This window comes from Macaca thibetana, chromosome 3, assembly GCF_024542745.1.
Source record: "Macaca thibetana thibetana isolate TM-01 chromosome 3, ASM2454274v1, whole genome shotgun sequence".
Classification (NCBI taxonomy): domain Eukaryota; kingdom Metazoa; phylum Chordata; class Mammalia; order Primates; family Cercopithecidae; genus Macaca; species Macaca thibetana.
The window spans coordinates 141,722,795-141,740,265 of NC_065580.1; the positions used below are offsets into that span (position 1 = coordinate 141,722,795).

At 48.4% G+C, this 17,471-nt stretch overlaps 3 protein-coding genes across 10 annotated transcripts in view; 2 read left to right on the forward strand and 1 right to left on the reverse strand.

Annotated features, from left to right (window-relative positions):
• The window catches only part of ZKSCAN5 (zinc finger with KRAB and SCAN domains 5), a 33,550-nt gene extending 16,944 nt beyond the window's left edge, over positions 1–16,606 (reverse strand). For 3 of the 6 annotated variants that reach the window (XM_050783961.1, XM_050783960.1, XM_050783957.1), the window contains exons 1-2: positions 10,497–12,202; positions 4,456–4,594 (exon numbers count right to left, since the gene is read on the reverse strand). In XM_050783961.1, the coding sequence (XP_050639918.1) occupies positions 4,456–4,594; positions 10,497–10,910 (553 nt within the window). In that variant the 5' untranslated portion in view covers positions 10,911–12,202. The other 3 variants (XM_050783958.1, XM_050783959.1, XM_050783962.1) reach the window with 3 other exon arrangements.
• ATP5MF (ATP synthase membrane subunit f) overlaps positions 1–17,471 on the forward strand; it is a 140,104-nt gene that overhangs the window by 77,961 nt on the left and 44,672 nt on the right. The window lies entirely within an intron of this gene.
• Positions 13,397–17,471, forward strand: part of ZNF394 (zinc finger protein 394) — a 103,083-nt gene continuing 99,008 nt past the window's right edge. The window contains exons 1-2 of one of the 2 annotated variants that reach the window (XM_050783987.1): positions 13,397–13,494; positions 16,882–17,373. In XM_050783987.1, the coding sequence (XP_050639944.1) occupies positions 13,438–13,494; positions 16,882–17,373 (549 nt within the window). In that variant the 5' untranslated portion in view covers positions 13,397–13,437. Of the gene's footprint in view, positions 13,495–16,656; positions 17,374–17,471 lie in introns of those variants that run through there. The other variant, XM_050783986.1, reaches the window with a different exon arrangement.

The following is a 17,471-nucleotide window of genomic DNA, read 5'->3' on the forward strand; positions in this document are numbered from 1 at the left end:
CCTGACCGCAGGTGATCTGCCCGCCTTGGCTTCCCAAAGTGCTGGGATTACAGGCGTGAGCCACAGGCCCAGCCCTGAGCTTAATTTCTAACAGAAGGATAACAGTAACAGCTATTCCACTGAGCTACTGCAAGGATTACCTGTTGGCACATCCAGGTGTACTGTACACAATTCTAGTGTTCCCATTTCTTTCCTGAGCAGTTTTTTTTGTTTGTTTGTTTTGTTTTGTTTTTTGAAATGGAGTCTCACTCTGTTGCCCAGGCCTGAGTGCAGTGGCACAATCTCGGTTCATTGCAACCACCTCCTCCCAGGTTCAAGCGATTCTCCTGTCTTAGCCTCCTAAGTAGCTGCGATTACAGGCATGTACCACCACACCTGGATAATTTTTGTATATTTTTAGTAGAGACGGGGTTTCACCATGTTGACCAGGCTGGTCTCAAACTCCTGACCTCAGATGATCCACCCACCTCAGCCTCCCAAGGTGCTGGAATTACAAGCATCAGTCACCGCCCCAGGCTTTTCTGAGAAGTTTTAAATTTCATTTTTAATTTTTTGTTATGGAGACAGAGTCTGACTCTGGCTCCCAGGCTGGACTGCAGTGGCACCATCACAGCTCATTGCAGCCTCGAACTCCTGGGCTCAAGCAATCTCCCACCTCAACCTCTGGTATAGCCAGGACACAGGTGTGTGCAACCATGCCTGGCTTTTTTTTTTTTTTCTGAGATAGAGTTTTGCTCTTGTCACCCAGGCTGGAGTGCAGTGGTGCAATCTCGGCTCACGGCAACCTCCACCTCTCAGGTTCAATCAATTCTCCTGCCTCAGCTTCCTAAGTAGCTACTAGGATTACAGGCATCCACCACCATGCCCGGCTAATTTTTTGTATTTTTAGTGGAGATGGGGTTTTGCCATGTTGGTCAGGCTGGTCTCAAATTCCTGACCTCAGATGATCCACCCGCCTTGGCCTCCCAAAGTGCTGGAATTACAGGCATGAGCCACCGTGCATGGCCAATTTTTGTATTTTTTGTAGAGGCGAGTTTTCGTCACGTTGCCCAGGCTGGTCTCAAACTCCTGGGCTCAAGAGATCCACCTGCTTCAGCCTCCCAAAATGCTGGGATTACAGGCATGAAGCTACTTTCTTTTATACCAAAAATAAGATCACTAACACCTTTGTTTAGCTTTCATTGAACATGGTTGAGAATTCCGAATTTTTCATTTGCTGCCCACATTGGCAGAGAGGAAAATTTGCAGAGGACGACTATTATCAGTCAATTCAGAAGATGACACAGAAAGACAGCTACACTCTCCAATGAGAATGATGAAACTGAAAGTGTAACAGAGCTTCTAGAATGAGTTTCAAATGATAACATCCTAGATGAATTTTCTTAAACTCAAGAATCAATGATGAAAAATGTATTTCTAATTTCAAAATGGAAAATGGCATTCTTATCTTGTGAGTCATTCAACAGGAAGGACTTCATCACAGAGTATTTTGCAATAAGAAGAAGATAGTAAGAGATTCTGGACCATCACATTTTGCTAGAAGGACTTTCTAAAAGCATTGTGTGACACTATTCTTTTCTTTTTTGAGACAGAGTCTTGCTCGTTGCCCAGGCTGGAGTGCAGTGCCGTGGTCTTGGCTCACTGCCACCTTTGCCTCCCGGGTTCAAATGAGTCTCCTGCCTCAGCCTCTTGAGTAGCTGGGATTACAGGCGCGCACCACCACGCCCAGCTAATTTTTTGTATTTTTAGTAGAGATGGGGTTTCATCATCTTGGCCAGGCTGGTCTCCAACTCCTGACCTCAGGTGATCCACCCACCTTGGCCTCCCAAAGTGGAGGGATTACAATTGTGAGCACCCAGCCAACAGTATTCTTGTATCTTTTTTTCTTTTTTTTTTTTTTTTCTGAGATGGAGTCTCACTCTGCTGCCAGGCTGGAGTGCAGTGCCGCAGCCTTGGCTCACTGCAATCTCCGCCTCCCTGGTTCAAGCAATTCTTCTGCCTCGGCCTCCCGAGTAGCTGGGACTACAGGTGCACGCCACCACACCCTGCTAATTTTTGTATTTTTAGCAGAGACAGGGTTTCACCATGTTGGCCAGGATGGTCTCGATCTCCTGACCTTGTGATCTGCCTGCCTTAGCCTCCCAAAGTTCTAGGATTACAGGCGTGAGCCGCTGCGCCTAGCCGTTTTTTTTGTTTGTTTTTTTGAGACAGCGTTTCATTCTGTCACCCACGTTGGAGTGCTCTGGCACAATCTCAGCTTATTGCAACCTCCACTTCCCGAGTTCAAGCAATTCTCGTGCCTCAGCCTCCCAAGTAAGTGGGATTACAGGCTCATGCCACCACACCCAGCTAATTTTTGTACTTTTAGTAGAGACAGGGTTTCACCCTGTTGTCCAGGTTGGTCTCAAACTCCTGACTTCAAGTGATCTGCCTGCGTCAGCCTCCCAAATTGCTGGGATTACAGGTGTGTGCCACTGTGCCCAGCCTCTTTCCTCTTTTATGATGTTCACACATAAAAATGTACTTGATATATTAAAGTTTCTAAAAAGTTGTTTTTCACTATCCTTTGATTCTTCTGTCAACTATGCATAAAATGACTCTTAAAATAGAAAAAAATGGCCGGGCGCGGTGGTTCACGCCTGTAATCCCAGCACTTTGGGAGGCTGAGGTGGGCAGATCACGAGGTCAGGAGATCGAGACCATCCTGGCTAACATGGTGAAACCTGTCTCTACTAAAAATACAGAAAATTAGCTGGGCGTGGTGGCGGGCGCCTATAGTCCCAGCTACTCGGGAGGCTGAGGCAGGAGAATGGCGTGAACCCAGGAGGCGGAGCTTGCAGTGAGCCGAGATCGTGCCATTGCACTCCAGCCTGGGCGATAGAGCAAGACTCTGTCTCAGGAAAAATAAAATAAAATAAAATAAATAAAATAGAAAAAAACAGAAAAAAAAATTAGAAGGATTCACTGGCCCCACAGGGTCAACCATGAGATCTATTTTTCCTGGTACACTGAGGGTTAAATGAGTGCTTTTAGGGAAAATGCTTAGAACAGTTCCTGCACAGAGCACATGCTATGGAAGCCACATCGCTGCTGCTGCTGCTGCTGTTCTTTTTATCACAGTGAAAGGAAAGCTGGAAATGATTAGGGCAGGGACACATATCAAGGGAAAGACCTGACCAACAAACGGAGCCTAGAAGTCTGGAATTAAACCGAGAAAATACAGTTCCTTATCCACAGTCTCTTATCCACAATGCTGAAATCTGAAAGCTGAAATACCAAAGGTGTTCCTTTCCTTTCATTAAACTTAGGCGTTGAACTAATTTGACAGCAAAATTTGACCTGATGTGAAGGTATTTAAATCTTTATTTAATAAACTTAGTATAAAAATGCACACATTTCACTGCAGAAATATTAATGTGTGTGATTACAGGTACCAACTCAAACCCTGTTGCTAGTTTGATGTGTGGTATATAAGTCATATTATCCAAAAAAAATTAAAATAAAATAAATAAATCATATTACCTTACTAAATCTGCAAAATGCTGAATTCTAAAATATATCTGACACCAAGGGCTTCTGATTAGGGACTGAACACATCATAATATAATACTCAGCTGTTCCTTTTTTCTAACTTGATGTGTATCTAAGACTGGTTAATAAAACTGAGGAGGGGAGGAAAAAAGAGAGAATAAATGTTTTAAAGGTCACTGTGAAAAGCTACTTTAAGTTAGATTTCAAGGTGAGTGAATGAGCAGCGAGAAATGAATGCAATTAGGAACTGGGGAGCTTTTTTTTTTTTTAACATAAGCATTAAGACAAGAAAATCTGTGAGGGAGGCTGAGCACAGTGGCTCATACCTCTAATGTCAGCACTATGCGAAGACAAGGCAGGTGGATCACTTGAGGCCAGGAGTTCAAGACCAGCCTGGCCAACATGGTGAAACCCCATCTCTACTAAAAATACAAAAATTAGCTGGGCATGGTGGCAGGCACCTGTAGTCCCAGCTACTCGGGAGGCTGAGGTGAGGGTATCACTTGAACCTGGGAGGCAGAGGGTGCGGTGAACCAAGATCATACCACTGCTCTTCATCCTGGGCAAAAGGGCGAGACTCTATCTCAAAAATAAAAGAAAGACAATCTATGACAGAGAAGCAAAAATCTGTGATACTTTTGTAAAAGACCTGTAGATCTTTTAACAGTCCCTGTACCCAGAGCTGTCATCATTTGCACTGTAGCTTTTTAATGAAACTGGTGTAATTCCTAGACATCCTAGGGATGGCTTTCATGGAACACCAGGGACTCAACTCCAGGTCCCTGGCCTTTCTCTGCTTCTAGACCCTGCAGGCTGTAGAGGGGCTGCTCAGCCTAGAGTCCCTCTCCTGCAGATGGTGCCTGCCACATGGCCAAGACACCCATTCTCAAGCTCTATCTGTTCCACTGCATCACTGAGCCTCACCATTTTCCTCCAGGAGATGAGGCTTCTGTGGTGCTTGCTCTGGCTGGGTGTCCACGGTCAGGGGCTGGAGACTGCAGGACTCCTGCACTGCTCCAGGTGGTGCCATCTTCTGAGGAAGCCCGTCAGGGCAGGCGACAATCTAACAACCACAACCACAACCGATCAGTACAGTTACAGAGAAGGCTATGAAAGAAATCAGCAGAGTCACAGTGGACTTTCATTCATTCCTTTGCCAAATATTTAATGTGCATCTACAATGAGCCAGGCACTGATTATGCAGTTATTTAATAAATATGGTTTACTTCTAGTTGGAGAAGACGTTCATCAAACACATCAAAACACAAAAAATACATAATTACAAACTGGGCTGTATGTTGGAAAGGAAAAGAAACTAATTCCATGAGACAGAACAGAGGAGACCTATTTTAGACTGGGAGGCCAGGGAAGGCTTTCCAGAGGAAGTGTCCCTTAAGTAAACACTTAAAGGTTGAGAAGGGCTGGGCTCCGTGGCTCACAACTATAATCCCAGCACTTTGGGAGGCCGAGGCGGGCGGATCATGAGGTCAGGAGGTCAAGACCATCCTGGCTAACACAGTGAAACCCCATCTCTACTAAAAAAAAAAATACAAAAAAATTAGCTGGGTGTGGTGGCGGGCTCCTGTAGTCCCAGCTACTCAGGAGGCTGAGGCAAGAGAATGGCGTGAACCCGGGAGGCGGAGCTTGCAGTGAGCCGAGATCAGGCCACTGCGCTCCAGACTGGGTGACAAGAGCAAGACTCCATCTCAAAAAAAAAAAGGATGAAAAGAAGCCAGCCAGGAAAAACGCAGAAGTGACCCAGGCAGACAGAACACTCAAAAACTCTCTCAGGGCCAGGTAGGGGTAGCTCATGCCTGTAATCTCAACACCTTGGGAGGCTGAAGTGGATCACTTGAGCCCAGGAGTTCAAGACAAGCCTGGGAAACCCAGTGAGATCCTGTCTCTCCAAAAAATTAAAAATTAGCCAGGCATGGTGGCATGTCCCTGTGGTCCCAGCTACTCAGGAGGCTGAGGTGGGAAGATCACTTGAGCCCAGGACGTCAAGGCTGCAGTGAGCTATGATCACACCATTGCACTCTAGCCTTGGTGACAGAAAGAAAAGGAAAGAAAAGAAAAGAGAAAAAGAAAAAGGAAGGAAGGAAGGGAGGGAGGGAGGGAAGGAAGGAAAATTAGGCAGAAAGAGGATGTCTGGTACAGTCAGGAACCATAAGAAGGCCAGTGTGTGAAGAGGAAATAGAGGTGAGAAGGGAGATTGGAATAGTCATCATAGCACTCAGGAAGTCACACTGGACAGACCAACATCGAGACTGAGGCTACCTCACACCCTGCATGCTACAGTCCTCCCCCTTTCTGTTTTTGGTTCTGGCTCAGCCCTAGGTATACACAATTACTCTGCCACAACCACTCTCTAGAACCTGCCAATTCTGGAAGGTACTAGTTCACTACTAACACATTGGAATGTAGTAAGTTCCTTTCCCGTTTTCTCCCTCCCTTAGGTTTCAAAGCACTTTTTTTCCGAACCCTCCTGGTACTGGTAAAATGTGGTGTAGGAGTTCCGTTAAGAGACAGCTGCAGGCCGGGCATGGTGGCTCATGCCTGTAATCCCAACACATTGGGAGGCAGAAGCAGGTGGATGACTTGAGTTCAGGAGTTTGAGACCAGCCTGGGCAACATGGCGAGACCATGCCTCTACTAAAAATACAAAAATGAGCCAGGTCTGGTGGCATACATCTATAGTCCCAGCTACTCGGGAGGCTGAAGTGGAAGGATCGCTTGAGCCTGGGAGGCAGAGGTTGCAGTGAGCTGAGATTGTACCAATGCACTCCAGCCTGGGTGACAGAGCAAGATTCTGTCTCAAAAATATAAATAAACAGGCCGGGAGCGGTGGCTCACACCTGCAATCCTAGCACTTTGGGAGGCCAAGGCGGGCAGATCACCTGAGGTAAAGAGTTCAAGACCAGCCTGACCAACATGGATAAACCCCATCTCTAACAAAAACACAAAGTTAGCCGGGTGTGGTGGCGCACGCCTGTAATCCCAGCTACTCAGTAGGCTGGGGCAGGAGAATTGCTTGAACCTGGCAGGTGGAGGTTGCAGTGAGCCAAGATTATGCCATTGCACTCCAGCCTGACAACAAGAGTGAAACTCCATCTCAAAAATAATAATAATAATAATTAAATTAATAAATAAAAATAAAAAATAAACAAAATCCATTAACCATAAAATAAAATACTTAACTAACTGTATAAAAATGTTAAAACCTTCAGGAGACTGAGGCAGGAGAATCAACCCAGGAGGCGGAGGTTGCAGTGAGCCAAGATCAGGCCACTGCACTCCAGCCTGGGTGACAGAGCAAGACGCCGTCTAAAAAAAAGAAAAAAATTTAAAACCTAGCTGGGCACAGTGGCTCACACCTGTAATCCCAGCACCTTGGGAGGGCAACGCAGGAGGATCCCTTGAGCCCGGGAGTTCCAGACCAGCCTAGGCAACTTGGCAAGACCTCATCTACAAAAAAAATTTTTTTTAGTTTAGCTGTATGTGGTGGCAAGTGCCTGTAGTCCTAGCTACTCAAGAGGATCACTTGAGGCCAGGAGTTCAAGACTGCAGTGAGCTATGATCGTGCCACTGTACTCCAGCCTGGATAATGGAGTGAGGCCCTATCTCTAAAGAAAGAAAACATTAAAAACAAAAATCTCCACAAGCAAAGACAAACAACAAACTGGAAAAATAACGCTTACAACTCATATGACAGACACAATGCTTATTGTTTCTAATAGGTAAAAAAAAAGATAAGGAATATAAACAGATAATTCACCACAGAAAAGGGCATACAAATAATCCTTAAAAATATATGCTGTGGTCAAACAAAAGAAATTCCAATTGAAATTTCACAGAAATGGCCGGGCGTGGTGGCTCACACCTATAATCCCAGCACTTTGGGAGGCCAAAGTAGGTGGATCACCTGAGGTCGGGAGTTTGAGAACATCCTGGCCAACATGGTGAAACACCGTCTCTATTAAAAATACAAAAATTAAGCCAGTCATGGTGGCTCATGCCTGTAATCCTAGCACTTTGGGAGGCAAAGGCAGGAGGATCACCTGAGGTCAGGAGTTCAAGACCAGCCTGGCCAACATGGCGAAACCCCATCTCTACTAAAAATACAAAAATTAGTTGGGTGTGGTGGTGCATGTCTGTAATCCCAGTTATTCAGGCTCAGGCAGGAGAATCACTTGAACCCGGGAGGCAGAAGTTGCAGTGAGATGAGATTGCGCCACTGCACTCCAGCCTGGGAGACAGAGCGAGACTCCATCTCAAAAAATTAAAATTAAAAAACTAAAAAAATTAGCCAGGCGGTAGTGGCGCATGACTATAATCCCACCCACTTGGGAGGCTGAGGCAGGAGAATCGCATGAGCCTGGGAGGTGGAGGATGCAGTGAGCCGAGACTGCACCATTGCACTACAGTCTGGGCGACAGAGTAAGACCCTGTCTCAAAAAAAAAAAAAAAAAAAAAAAAGAAAAAGAAAAAAAAAATTCACAGAAATAAAATATTGAATCTTTTTTTTTTTTTTTTTTGAGACAGAGTCTCACTCTGTCGTCCAGGCTGGAGTGCAGTGGTGCAATCTCGGCTCACTGCAACCTCTGCCCCCCGGGTTCAAGTGATTCTCCTGCCTCAGCCTCCCGAGTAGCTGAGACTACAGGCACATGCCACCACACAGGGCTAATCTTTGTATTTTTAGTAGAGACGGGGTTTCACCATATTGGCCAGGATGGTCTCGATCTGATCTCGTGATCCACCTGCCTCAGCCTCCCAAAGTGCAGGGATTACAGGCGTGAGCCACTGTGCCTGGCCAATACTGCATCTTATGTACTGGCAATTATCACAAATTTTGGTAACATTGTGCTATCAGGTTATGGCCACAAAATTTCTCTCATACATTGTTGGTGGTAGTCTAAATTGTTATACCCTCTATGAGGGAACGAGCCTGTCAACAGCTATCAAAATTACAAATGTACTTTTTTTTTTGAGATGGAGTCTCGCTCTGTCGCCAGGCTGGAGTGCAGTGGCACAATCTTGGCTCGCTGCAACCTCCGACTCCCGGGTTCAAGCAATTCTCTTGCCTCAGCCTCCCAAGTGGCTGGGATTACGTGCCACCTCACCCAGCTAATTGTTGTATTTTTAGTAGAGACGGGGTTTCACCATGTTGGCCAGGATGGTCTCGATCTCCTGACCTCATGAACCGCCCACCACGACCTCCCAAAGTGCTGGGATTACAGGTGTGAGCCACCGTGCCCAGCCTACAAATGTACATCTAAGCCAACAATTTTGAGTTTCAAGCACTCCTACAGTTAATTTTATACACATATATTTTTTCAATTTAAATTTTTTAACTTTTTACTTTTTTTTGAAATAGGGTATGCCTCTGTCACATAGGCTGGAATGCAGTGGCAAAATCACAGCTCACTGCAGCCTCAAACTCCCAGGCTCAAGGGATCCTGCTGCCTCGGCCTCCTGAGTAGCTGGAAGTATAAGTGCATGCCACCACACCCAGCTAATGTTTTGTTTGTTTTTCTGGTAGAGATGGGGTCTCGCTACATTACCCAGGCTAGTGTGGAACTCCTGGCTTTTTTTTTTTTTTTTTTGAGACAGAGTCTTGCTCTGTGGCCCAGGCTGGAGTGCAGTGGTCGGATCTCGACTCACTGCAAGCTCCGCCTCCCGGGTTTACGCCATTCTCCTGCCTCAGCCTCCCGAGTAGCTGGGACTACAGACGCCTGCCACCTCGCCCGCTAGTTTTTTGTATTTTTTAGTAGAGACGAGGTTTCACCAGGTTAGCCAGGATGGTCTCGATCTCCTGACCTTGTGATCCGCCCGTCTCGGCCTCCCAAAGTGCTGGGATTACAGGCTTGAGCCACCGCGCCCGGCCGGAACTCCTGGTTTTAAGTGATCCTCCCACCTCAGGTTCCCAAAGTGCTGGGATTACAGGTGTGAGCCACCGTGCCCAGCCCATATGTATAAATACACATACATATGTATATTACATACATACATATATATATTCATACATAGGTGAGATATTCATTGCAGCAAAGTTTGTTATAATACAAATTTATAAACAATCTCAAGGAACAATTTAAATGGAACAACTCAAACTCCTTCCACAGAAGTTAATACAATGCAATTTCAAAGAGCAAGATAGCTGTAATGGCAGTGGCATGGAAGAAACCAAGATATAAGAAAAAAGAGGCAGAAGTGTACAGTGACTTAAAAGACAATTGCGTTTTTCCAAAGTATGAGACATATATATATGCTTATACATACATAATATGGTACAGCTCTGTAAGAATACACAGATGAGAACTAGGCAGTTGAGAGAAATTGGGGATAGGAGGAAAACTTACTTTTCATTATAACCTTATGTACCTCTTTGAATTTTGTATCATGTCACTCAAAAAATAAACACAGTGGCCGGGCATGGTGGTTCACGCCTGTAATCCCAGCACTTTGGGAGGCCGAGGTGGGAGGATCACAAGGTCAGGAGATCGAGACCATCCTGGCTAAAACAGTGAAACCCCGTCTCTACTAAAAATACAAAAATAAAAAATAAAAAATAAAATTAGCCAGGCGTGGTGGCGGGTCCAAGCAGTCCCAGCTACTCCGGAGGCTGAGGCGGGAGAATGGCGGGAACCCGGGAGGCGGAGCTTGCGGTGAGCCGAGATTGCGACACTGCACTCCAGCCTGCGTGACAGAGCGAGACTTCGTCTCAACAATCAATCAATCAATCAATCCAGTAATTTAAAAAATAAACAAAATCGCAGATTGTCTTCTACAGGTTAACACAATGGATATTGCTTCTCTTTGCTGGAGTGGCAGGAAGTCACAGGGTACCTAATCCCAGGAGAACAAAAGAATATGAATGAAGCACCAGAGGACTAAGAATCTCACCCCTGCTCAGCAGATCGTTCACTCCTCTCCTTCACTGCTCGTATAGCTTCTCTTTGACTCACCTGCTGTCTGCGTTCCTCAAGTTCTCGCTGTATATTTTCTATCACGGCCACTGCCTCTTCTCCACTTTCAGGGTGATGTTCTCTCACCCAGGGCTGGAACTCTTCAGGCAGGATGGTCAGGAACTGCTCCAGCACCAGCAGCTCCAAGATCTGCTCCTTTGTGTGCAGCTCGGGCCTCAGCCACTCACAGCAGAGCACCCGGAGTTGGCTGAGAGCCTCCCGGGGTCCTGAAGCCTCATGGTACTGGAAGTGCCTGAAGCGCTGGTAAAAAGTCTCAAACGTTGGAGGGTTGTACTCCTGCATCCAGGTGCAGTCTTCTTCTTCCACCTTCACTATGAGAAGGTCTTCCTGCTCCTGGGAAGTCTCAGCTGGGGGGTCTAAGTCTATAACTTCCCGGGATTCGGTCATTATCATTCCAACTCAGAGGGAAGTCCCTTGAGGCTGGCTGTGTTACACTGAACCAATTGGTTTTCTACTCTTTAAGATCTTCTGAAGGACACTTTCAGTAGCATGCAACCTACTGACGTATTGGGAATCATTATTAGCAAAGACAGATGGCAAAGAGGTCATCTATACTAAAGATGACCACTCAACAAAGTAATTACTTAAAAATAAGGACTACAAGGTAGCCATCACTTCACCCACAAAATGATAATAAGGAATATCGCCAACATTTAAAAAGTGTATTAGAGAGCCATACAAATCTAACATCAGGCCCAACCTAAAACACAGTTTTAGAGTGAAGAACTTTACATTCCATATAAACAACGGGACAAGACTAGTCCAGACGCAGCCGCTCCTTCTCTCTACCATAAGACAAACTTAAGTCGGAATAGGGGTGAAAATCATTATAATGGTCAAAACTGAGCCTGTCCTCTAACCTACAAGAGCTTGACAGGCCAAGGGGAGACTCCATCGGTCCCAAAGAGAAGCAGCGTTTATAAGGTACACATCTGAACCTGGATTCCTCAGAATGGCCCTTGACCCAGAGATACAGAGACTGTGGCCGGGTCAAGGTTAGGGACAGGACCCCCGTCCAGTCACGAAGCCCCTGCCCTCTCCCCTCAAGGCCCCACTCTAGGGGAGCTCTCCTGGAACATCAAGCTCCCCGCAGCCGAGGCTGGGAAGATGCGATTCTTCCCACGGAGAGAAACCGAAGCCGACACTTCCCAATACTTCCTCGCCGGAAGTAACCAAGTCCAATCTTGCCCTGTCCAACGGGGTTAAACGGTTAGATCCCACCCCCCCGAAAGCACTTCCGCGTCCTCTCTAGGAATCCCGGAGGACCTCGCCTCGCAGGCGGGGCGGACCAATCGGCGGGGATACGGACGCGGGCCCCAAGTCCCAGCCCACCCTCAGTGACTCGCACGTCCCCAGGGCCCCCGAAGCCGCTCGCACAGCATCATCAAAGCGAGGAGGCAAACGGAGCCACCCTCTCCCCTGCTCCAACCCAAGGCCATTGAAACAGCCCAAGCTCCTCCCCTTTCAGTGGGGCGGGGGAGGGGTCTCCGGGGTTGGGCTGAGGTTGCTCGTGTCTGATTGGCCGGGGAGCTTGCGCCCTCCCCCACCCCCAACGCTCTGCGCCCGGATTCGAAGTAGGTCTGTACCTTGCTGAGCGCTCGCAAACCTCGCTTATGTTGAATTTGGGGCCCTTGGGTTTTCTTCACCCGCATCCTCGCTACTCTCACTACCCACTTTCCAAAGACACCCACCTCTTGACCACCGCAGTAGGCTCAGAAGGCCGATATCTTCAACGTCACACCCGGGAGTCGCGGGGACCATCGGCTCCCAGGACTACATCTCCCAGGAGGGGGCGCGCGGGACTCGCCGGTTGGCCAATGGGGGCGCGGCTCTCTTTGCAGCCTCGGTCTCGCAAGCCTATCAGAAGGTGGCAGAGCCGGGAGTCGTGTCCTCGGGAGCCCCGGCAAGAAGGCTGGGGGTGGGCGGAGGGAGCGGGGCATCCCTTTGAAGGAAGGGGCGTTGCTTACGCAGGGCTTCCCTGGCCAAGGGGTTCTCATCCTTAATGATAACCTCTTTTCAGCCAGACGCGGGGTCCCATGTTTGTAAGCCTAGCGAATGGACAGGCTAAGGAAGCAAGACAGCTTGAGCACAAGAGTTAGAGACCAGCCTGGGCAACATAGCGAGACCCCCGTCTATTTGTAATACCCTCCCTTGGACGGGCTCCGTGACTCACACCTGTAATGCCAGCTTTTTGGGAGGCCGAGGAGGGTGGATCACCTGAGGCCAGGAGTTCGAGACCAGCCTGGCCAACATGGTGAAACCCCCGTCTCTACTAAAAATACAATAACTTAGCTGGGCGTGGTGGCGCGAGCCTGTAATCCCAGCTACTTGAGAAGCTGAGGCAGGAGAATCACTTGAATCCTGGAGGTTGAGGTTGCAGTGAGCCGGGATCGTGCCATTGCACTCCAGCTTCCGCAACACAGTGAGACCCCATCTCTCAGTAATAATCTCTCCTGATTTTTTTTTTTTTCTGAGACAGAGTCTCACTCTGTTGCCCAGTCTGGAGGGCAATGGCACGATCTCAGCTCACTGTAACGTCTGCTCCCAGGTTCTAGCAATTCTCTCCTGCCTCAGCCTCTCGAGTAGCTGGGATTACAGGCATGCTCACCACGCCCGGCTTATTTTGTATTTTTAGTAGAGACCGGGTTTCCCCATGTTGCCCAGGCTGGTCTCGAACTCTTGACCTCAGGTGATGCTCCTGCCTCGGCCTCCCAGTGCTGGGATTACAGGCGGGAGCCACTGCGCCCGGCCAATCTCTCCTTTTCATATTTTCATATGGTGCCTTATAGTTCCCAAGCCCCACCCCAGTGCCCCGCGCCGTTCACAAAGTTGATGGGCAGGCAGGAGAAGAGTTACTGTTGCCACTGTTTTACAGGCGCGAAGGAAGGAACTGCTGTGAAATTGCAGCATCTGCAAAGAGATGAGAAGATATTTAGAAGTTAAAGGTCTCTTTTCAGGGAACCTAAAATCTTGCATTGTAAGTAGCTTCCTATCTAGGACCGAACCCCAGGTGAATGTTTGCATTGCCTGTACTTTGTGTGTGAGTGAGGTGGTATAGGATTTTGCACCTATGGCTTAATTTCGTTGCCCTTATAAAGTTGTTTAATGTCTATGAAAGTTGCTCCAGATGGGCATGGTGCCTCACGCCTGTAATCCCAGCATTTTGGGAGGCCGAGGTGAGAGGATCACTTGAATCCAGGAGTTGAAGACCGGCCTGCCCTTTTTACCCTGTCTCTGCAAAAAATAAAATAAAATTAGCTAGGCGTGGTGGTGCATGCCTGTAGTCTCAACTACTCAGCAGGCTGAGACTGGAGGATCACTTGAGTTCAAGAGGTTGGGGCTGCAGTGAGTTACGATTGTGCCATTGCACTTCAGCACCTCAGTGACAGAGACAGCCCGTCTAAAAAAAAAAAAAAAAAATTTAAGGTGGATATCCATTCTTTTCTAATATATTTACCTCCATTTGAATTATTTATTTATTTTTATTTATTTATTTTGAGACGGAATCTCACTTTGTTGCCCAGGCTAGAGTGCAGTGGCGCGATCTCGGCTCGCTGCAACCTCCGCCTCCCAGGTTCAAGTGAGTCTCCTGCCTCAGCCTCCCGAGTAGCTGGGATTACAGGCACGTGCCACCACACCTGGCTAATTTTTTGTGTTTTTAGTAGAGACGGGGTTTCACCGTGTTAGCCAGGATGCTCTCGATCTCCTGACCTTGTGATCTACCTGCCTCAGCCTCCCAAAGTGCTGGGATTACAGGGGCGAGCCACCGCAACCGGCCTGAATTATTTATAAATACCTTTTGCATTTCAATAATTTATTTCTTAAATAGATAACAGATTTGCATGAGTCAAAATTCAGAAAGGCACTTACAGTCTTCCTCTCATTCTCTTTCTACATTCATTTTTCTCTCTAGAGATAGCCAAGATGACTAGTTTCTTTCTTTCTTTTCTTTTTTTTTTTTTTTGAGATGGAGTTTTGCCCGTTGCCCAGGCTGGAGTCAATGGTGCGATCTTGGCTTACTGGAACCTCTGCCTCCCGGGTTCAAGCAAATTCTCCTGCCTCAGCCTCCCATGTAGCTGCGATTACAGGCATAAGCCACCATGCCCGGCTAATTTTGTATTTTTTAGTAGAGACGGGGTTTCTCCATGTTGGTCAGGCTGGTCTTGAACTCCCGACCTCAGGTGATCCACCCACCTTGGCCTCCCAAAGTGCTGGGATTACAGGTGTGAGCCACTACACCTGGCACCATAGGTGACATTTTTATGTCTAGTTATTAAACATGCCTGGATTGATAAATAGTGTTTGGTTTGTTTGGGCGTGGGGTGGAGACGGGGGGTTGCTTGAACCCAGGAGGCGGAGGTTGCAGTGAGCCGAGGTCTGGAGTTCAAGACCATCCTGGCTAACATGGTGAAACTGCATCTCTCCTAAAAATACAAAAAATTAGCCGGGTGTGGTGACAAGCGCCTGTAATCCCAGCTACTCGCGAAGCGTAATCCCAGCTACTCGCGAGGCTGAGGCAGGAGAATCGCTTGAACCTGAACGAGACTCCATCTCAAAAAAAAAAAATTTTTTTTTAATTTTGTATGGAGATGCAGTCTCACTATGTTGCTCAGGCTGGTCTGGAACTCCTGGGCTCAAGCGATCCTCTCATTTTATGCAAGTTGCAAGTCACCAGCAGCTTGACATCAACCAAGGCACTTTGTTTTAGAGATAGACTCTTGCTCTGTCACCCAGGCTGGAGTGCAGTGGTCGGATCATATCTCACTGCAGTCTTGACCTCCTGGGCTCAAAGGATCCTCTGACCTCAGCCTCCTGAGTAAGTGGTGTGTCAGGAGTTGGTTCCTTCCGGTGGGTTCTTGGTCTCCCTGACTTCAGGAATGCAGCTGCAGACCTTCGCAGTGAGTGTTACAGCTCTTAAAGATGGCACGGACCCAAAGAGTAGCAGCAAGACTTACTGTGAAGAGCAAAAGAACCAACCTTCCACAGCATGGAATGGGACCCCAGCGGGTTGCCGCTGCTGGCTGGGGTGGCCAGCTTTTAATCCCTTATTTGTCCCCTCCATGTCCTAGTTCTGTCATATCAGAATGCCCTTTTCTCCATCTTCCCTGCGATTGGCTACTTTTAGTATCCTGCTGATTGGTCCATTTTACAGAGCGCTGATTGGTGCATTTTACAAACCTCTTGCTAGCTACAGAGCGCTGATTGGTGCATTTTTACAAACCTCTTGTAAGACAGAAAAGGCCAAGTCCCCACTCCACCCAGGAAGTCCAACTGGCTTCCCCTCTCACTAGGACTACAGATGCACGCCACTACACCCAGCTAATTTTTTATTTTTTTGTATAGATGGGGGTCTCCAATTCCCGACTTCAAGCGCTCTCTACCCCTTGGCCTCCCAAAATGCTGGGATTACAGGCATAAGCCACTGAGCCAGGCCAGGACACATCTTTGAGCCTCAATTTCCTCATCTTTGTTAGGATCAAAGTCGTTAACATCTGATGTACATGGAAGCACTTAGTCTAAAAAAAAAAACCAAAAACACAAAAAAACTTCTTCTAACCGGGTGCAGTCGCTCACGCCTGTAATCCCAGCACTTTGGGAGGCCAGGGCAGGCGGATCACGAGGTGTGGAGATCGAGACCAGCCTGACCAACAGAGTGAAACGCCATCTCTACTAAAAATACCAAAATTAGCCAGGCATGGTGGCGCGCGCCTGTAGTCCAAGCTGCTGAGGAGGCTAAGACAGCTTGGCGACAGAGCGAGAGTCCGTCTCAAAAAAGAAAAAACAAAAAACTTTGTCCAACCTGGGCAATATAGTGAAACCCCGTCCCTACAAAAAAATTAATAAAGCTGGGCGTGTTCGCGCGCACCTGTAGTCCTAGATACTTGAGAGGCTGAAGCTGGAGAACTGCTTGAACCCGGGAGACAGAAGTTGCAGTGAGCCGAAATCGCGCCACTGCAGTCCAGCCTGGGCGACAGAGCCAGACTCTGTCTATTTAATCCTGAAAGTTCCCGCACTTGCCGGAGCTCGGGCCACCGGCTCGGACGCCTGTATTTCCCTGGGCTGCAGGAAACCGTCAAGACCCACTGCGTCGGGCGGGGCTCCGACGATAAACCAGCGAGATGCACCTCACCCCATCAGGCGCCTAGAGAGGCCCCGGAAATGCAGGGAAGGGTGCCGCAGGGCGTCCGTGACACACTTCCGGCACGGGATGTTTTCGGTGGCTGGACTGAGGGAGCTGTAGGCGCAAAGCTGAGGAAAGGAAGAAGTGTGGGAGAGGGGCCTGGTGTGGTGGGGCCCGGTGTTTGGGACCGGAGGGTTTGAGGGCTGATGAGTTCCTTGGGTTTGCTCTTTCTTCACCTGAAAGGAAGACTCCAGGAAGGGCAGCACATGCCGGAGAAAGATGAATTCCAGCTTGACCGCCCAGAGTCGCGGCAGTGACGCCGAGTTGGGACCCTGGGTAATGGCTGCGAGGTCCAAAGAAGCGGCGCCGTCCCAACGCGACGGACTTTTGCCCGTGAAAGTGGAGGAAGACTCACCCGGAAGTTGGGAGCCCGGCTATCCAGGGGCTTGGCCAGACCCCGAAACTTCTCGACTGCACTTTAGGCAGCTGCGTTATCAGGAGGTGGCTGGACCGGAAGAGGCGCTGAGCCGGCTCCGAGAACTCTGTCGTCGGTGGCTGAGGCCTGAGCTGCTCTCCAAGGAGCAGATCCTGGAGCTGCTGGTGCTGGAGCAGTTCCTCACCATCCTGCCCGAGGAGCTCCAAGCCTGGGTGCGAGAGCACTGCCCGGAGAGTGGGGAGGAGGCAGTGGCCGTGGTGCGGGCTCTGCAGCGAGCGCTCGATGGAACCTCACCTCAGGTGAGAAGCGAAAGACCCATTCTGGAGGTGGGAGTGTGGAAAATAGGCGTGTATGGGGTGCTCTGCGTTTCGGAAGTTATTTCCTTATTACATTTCGT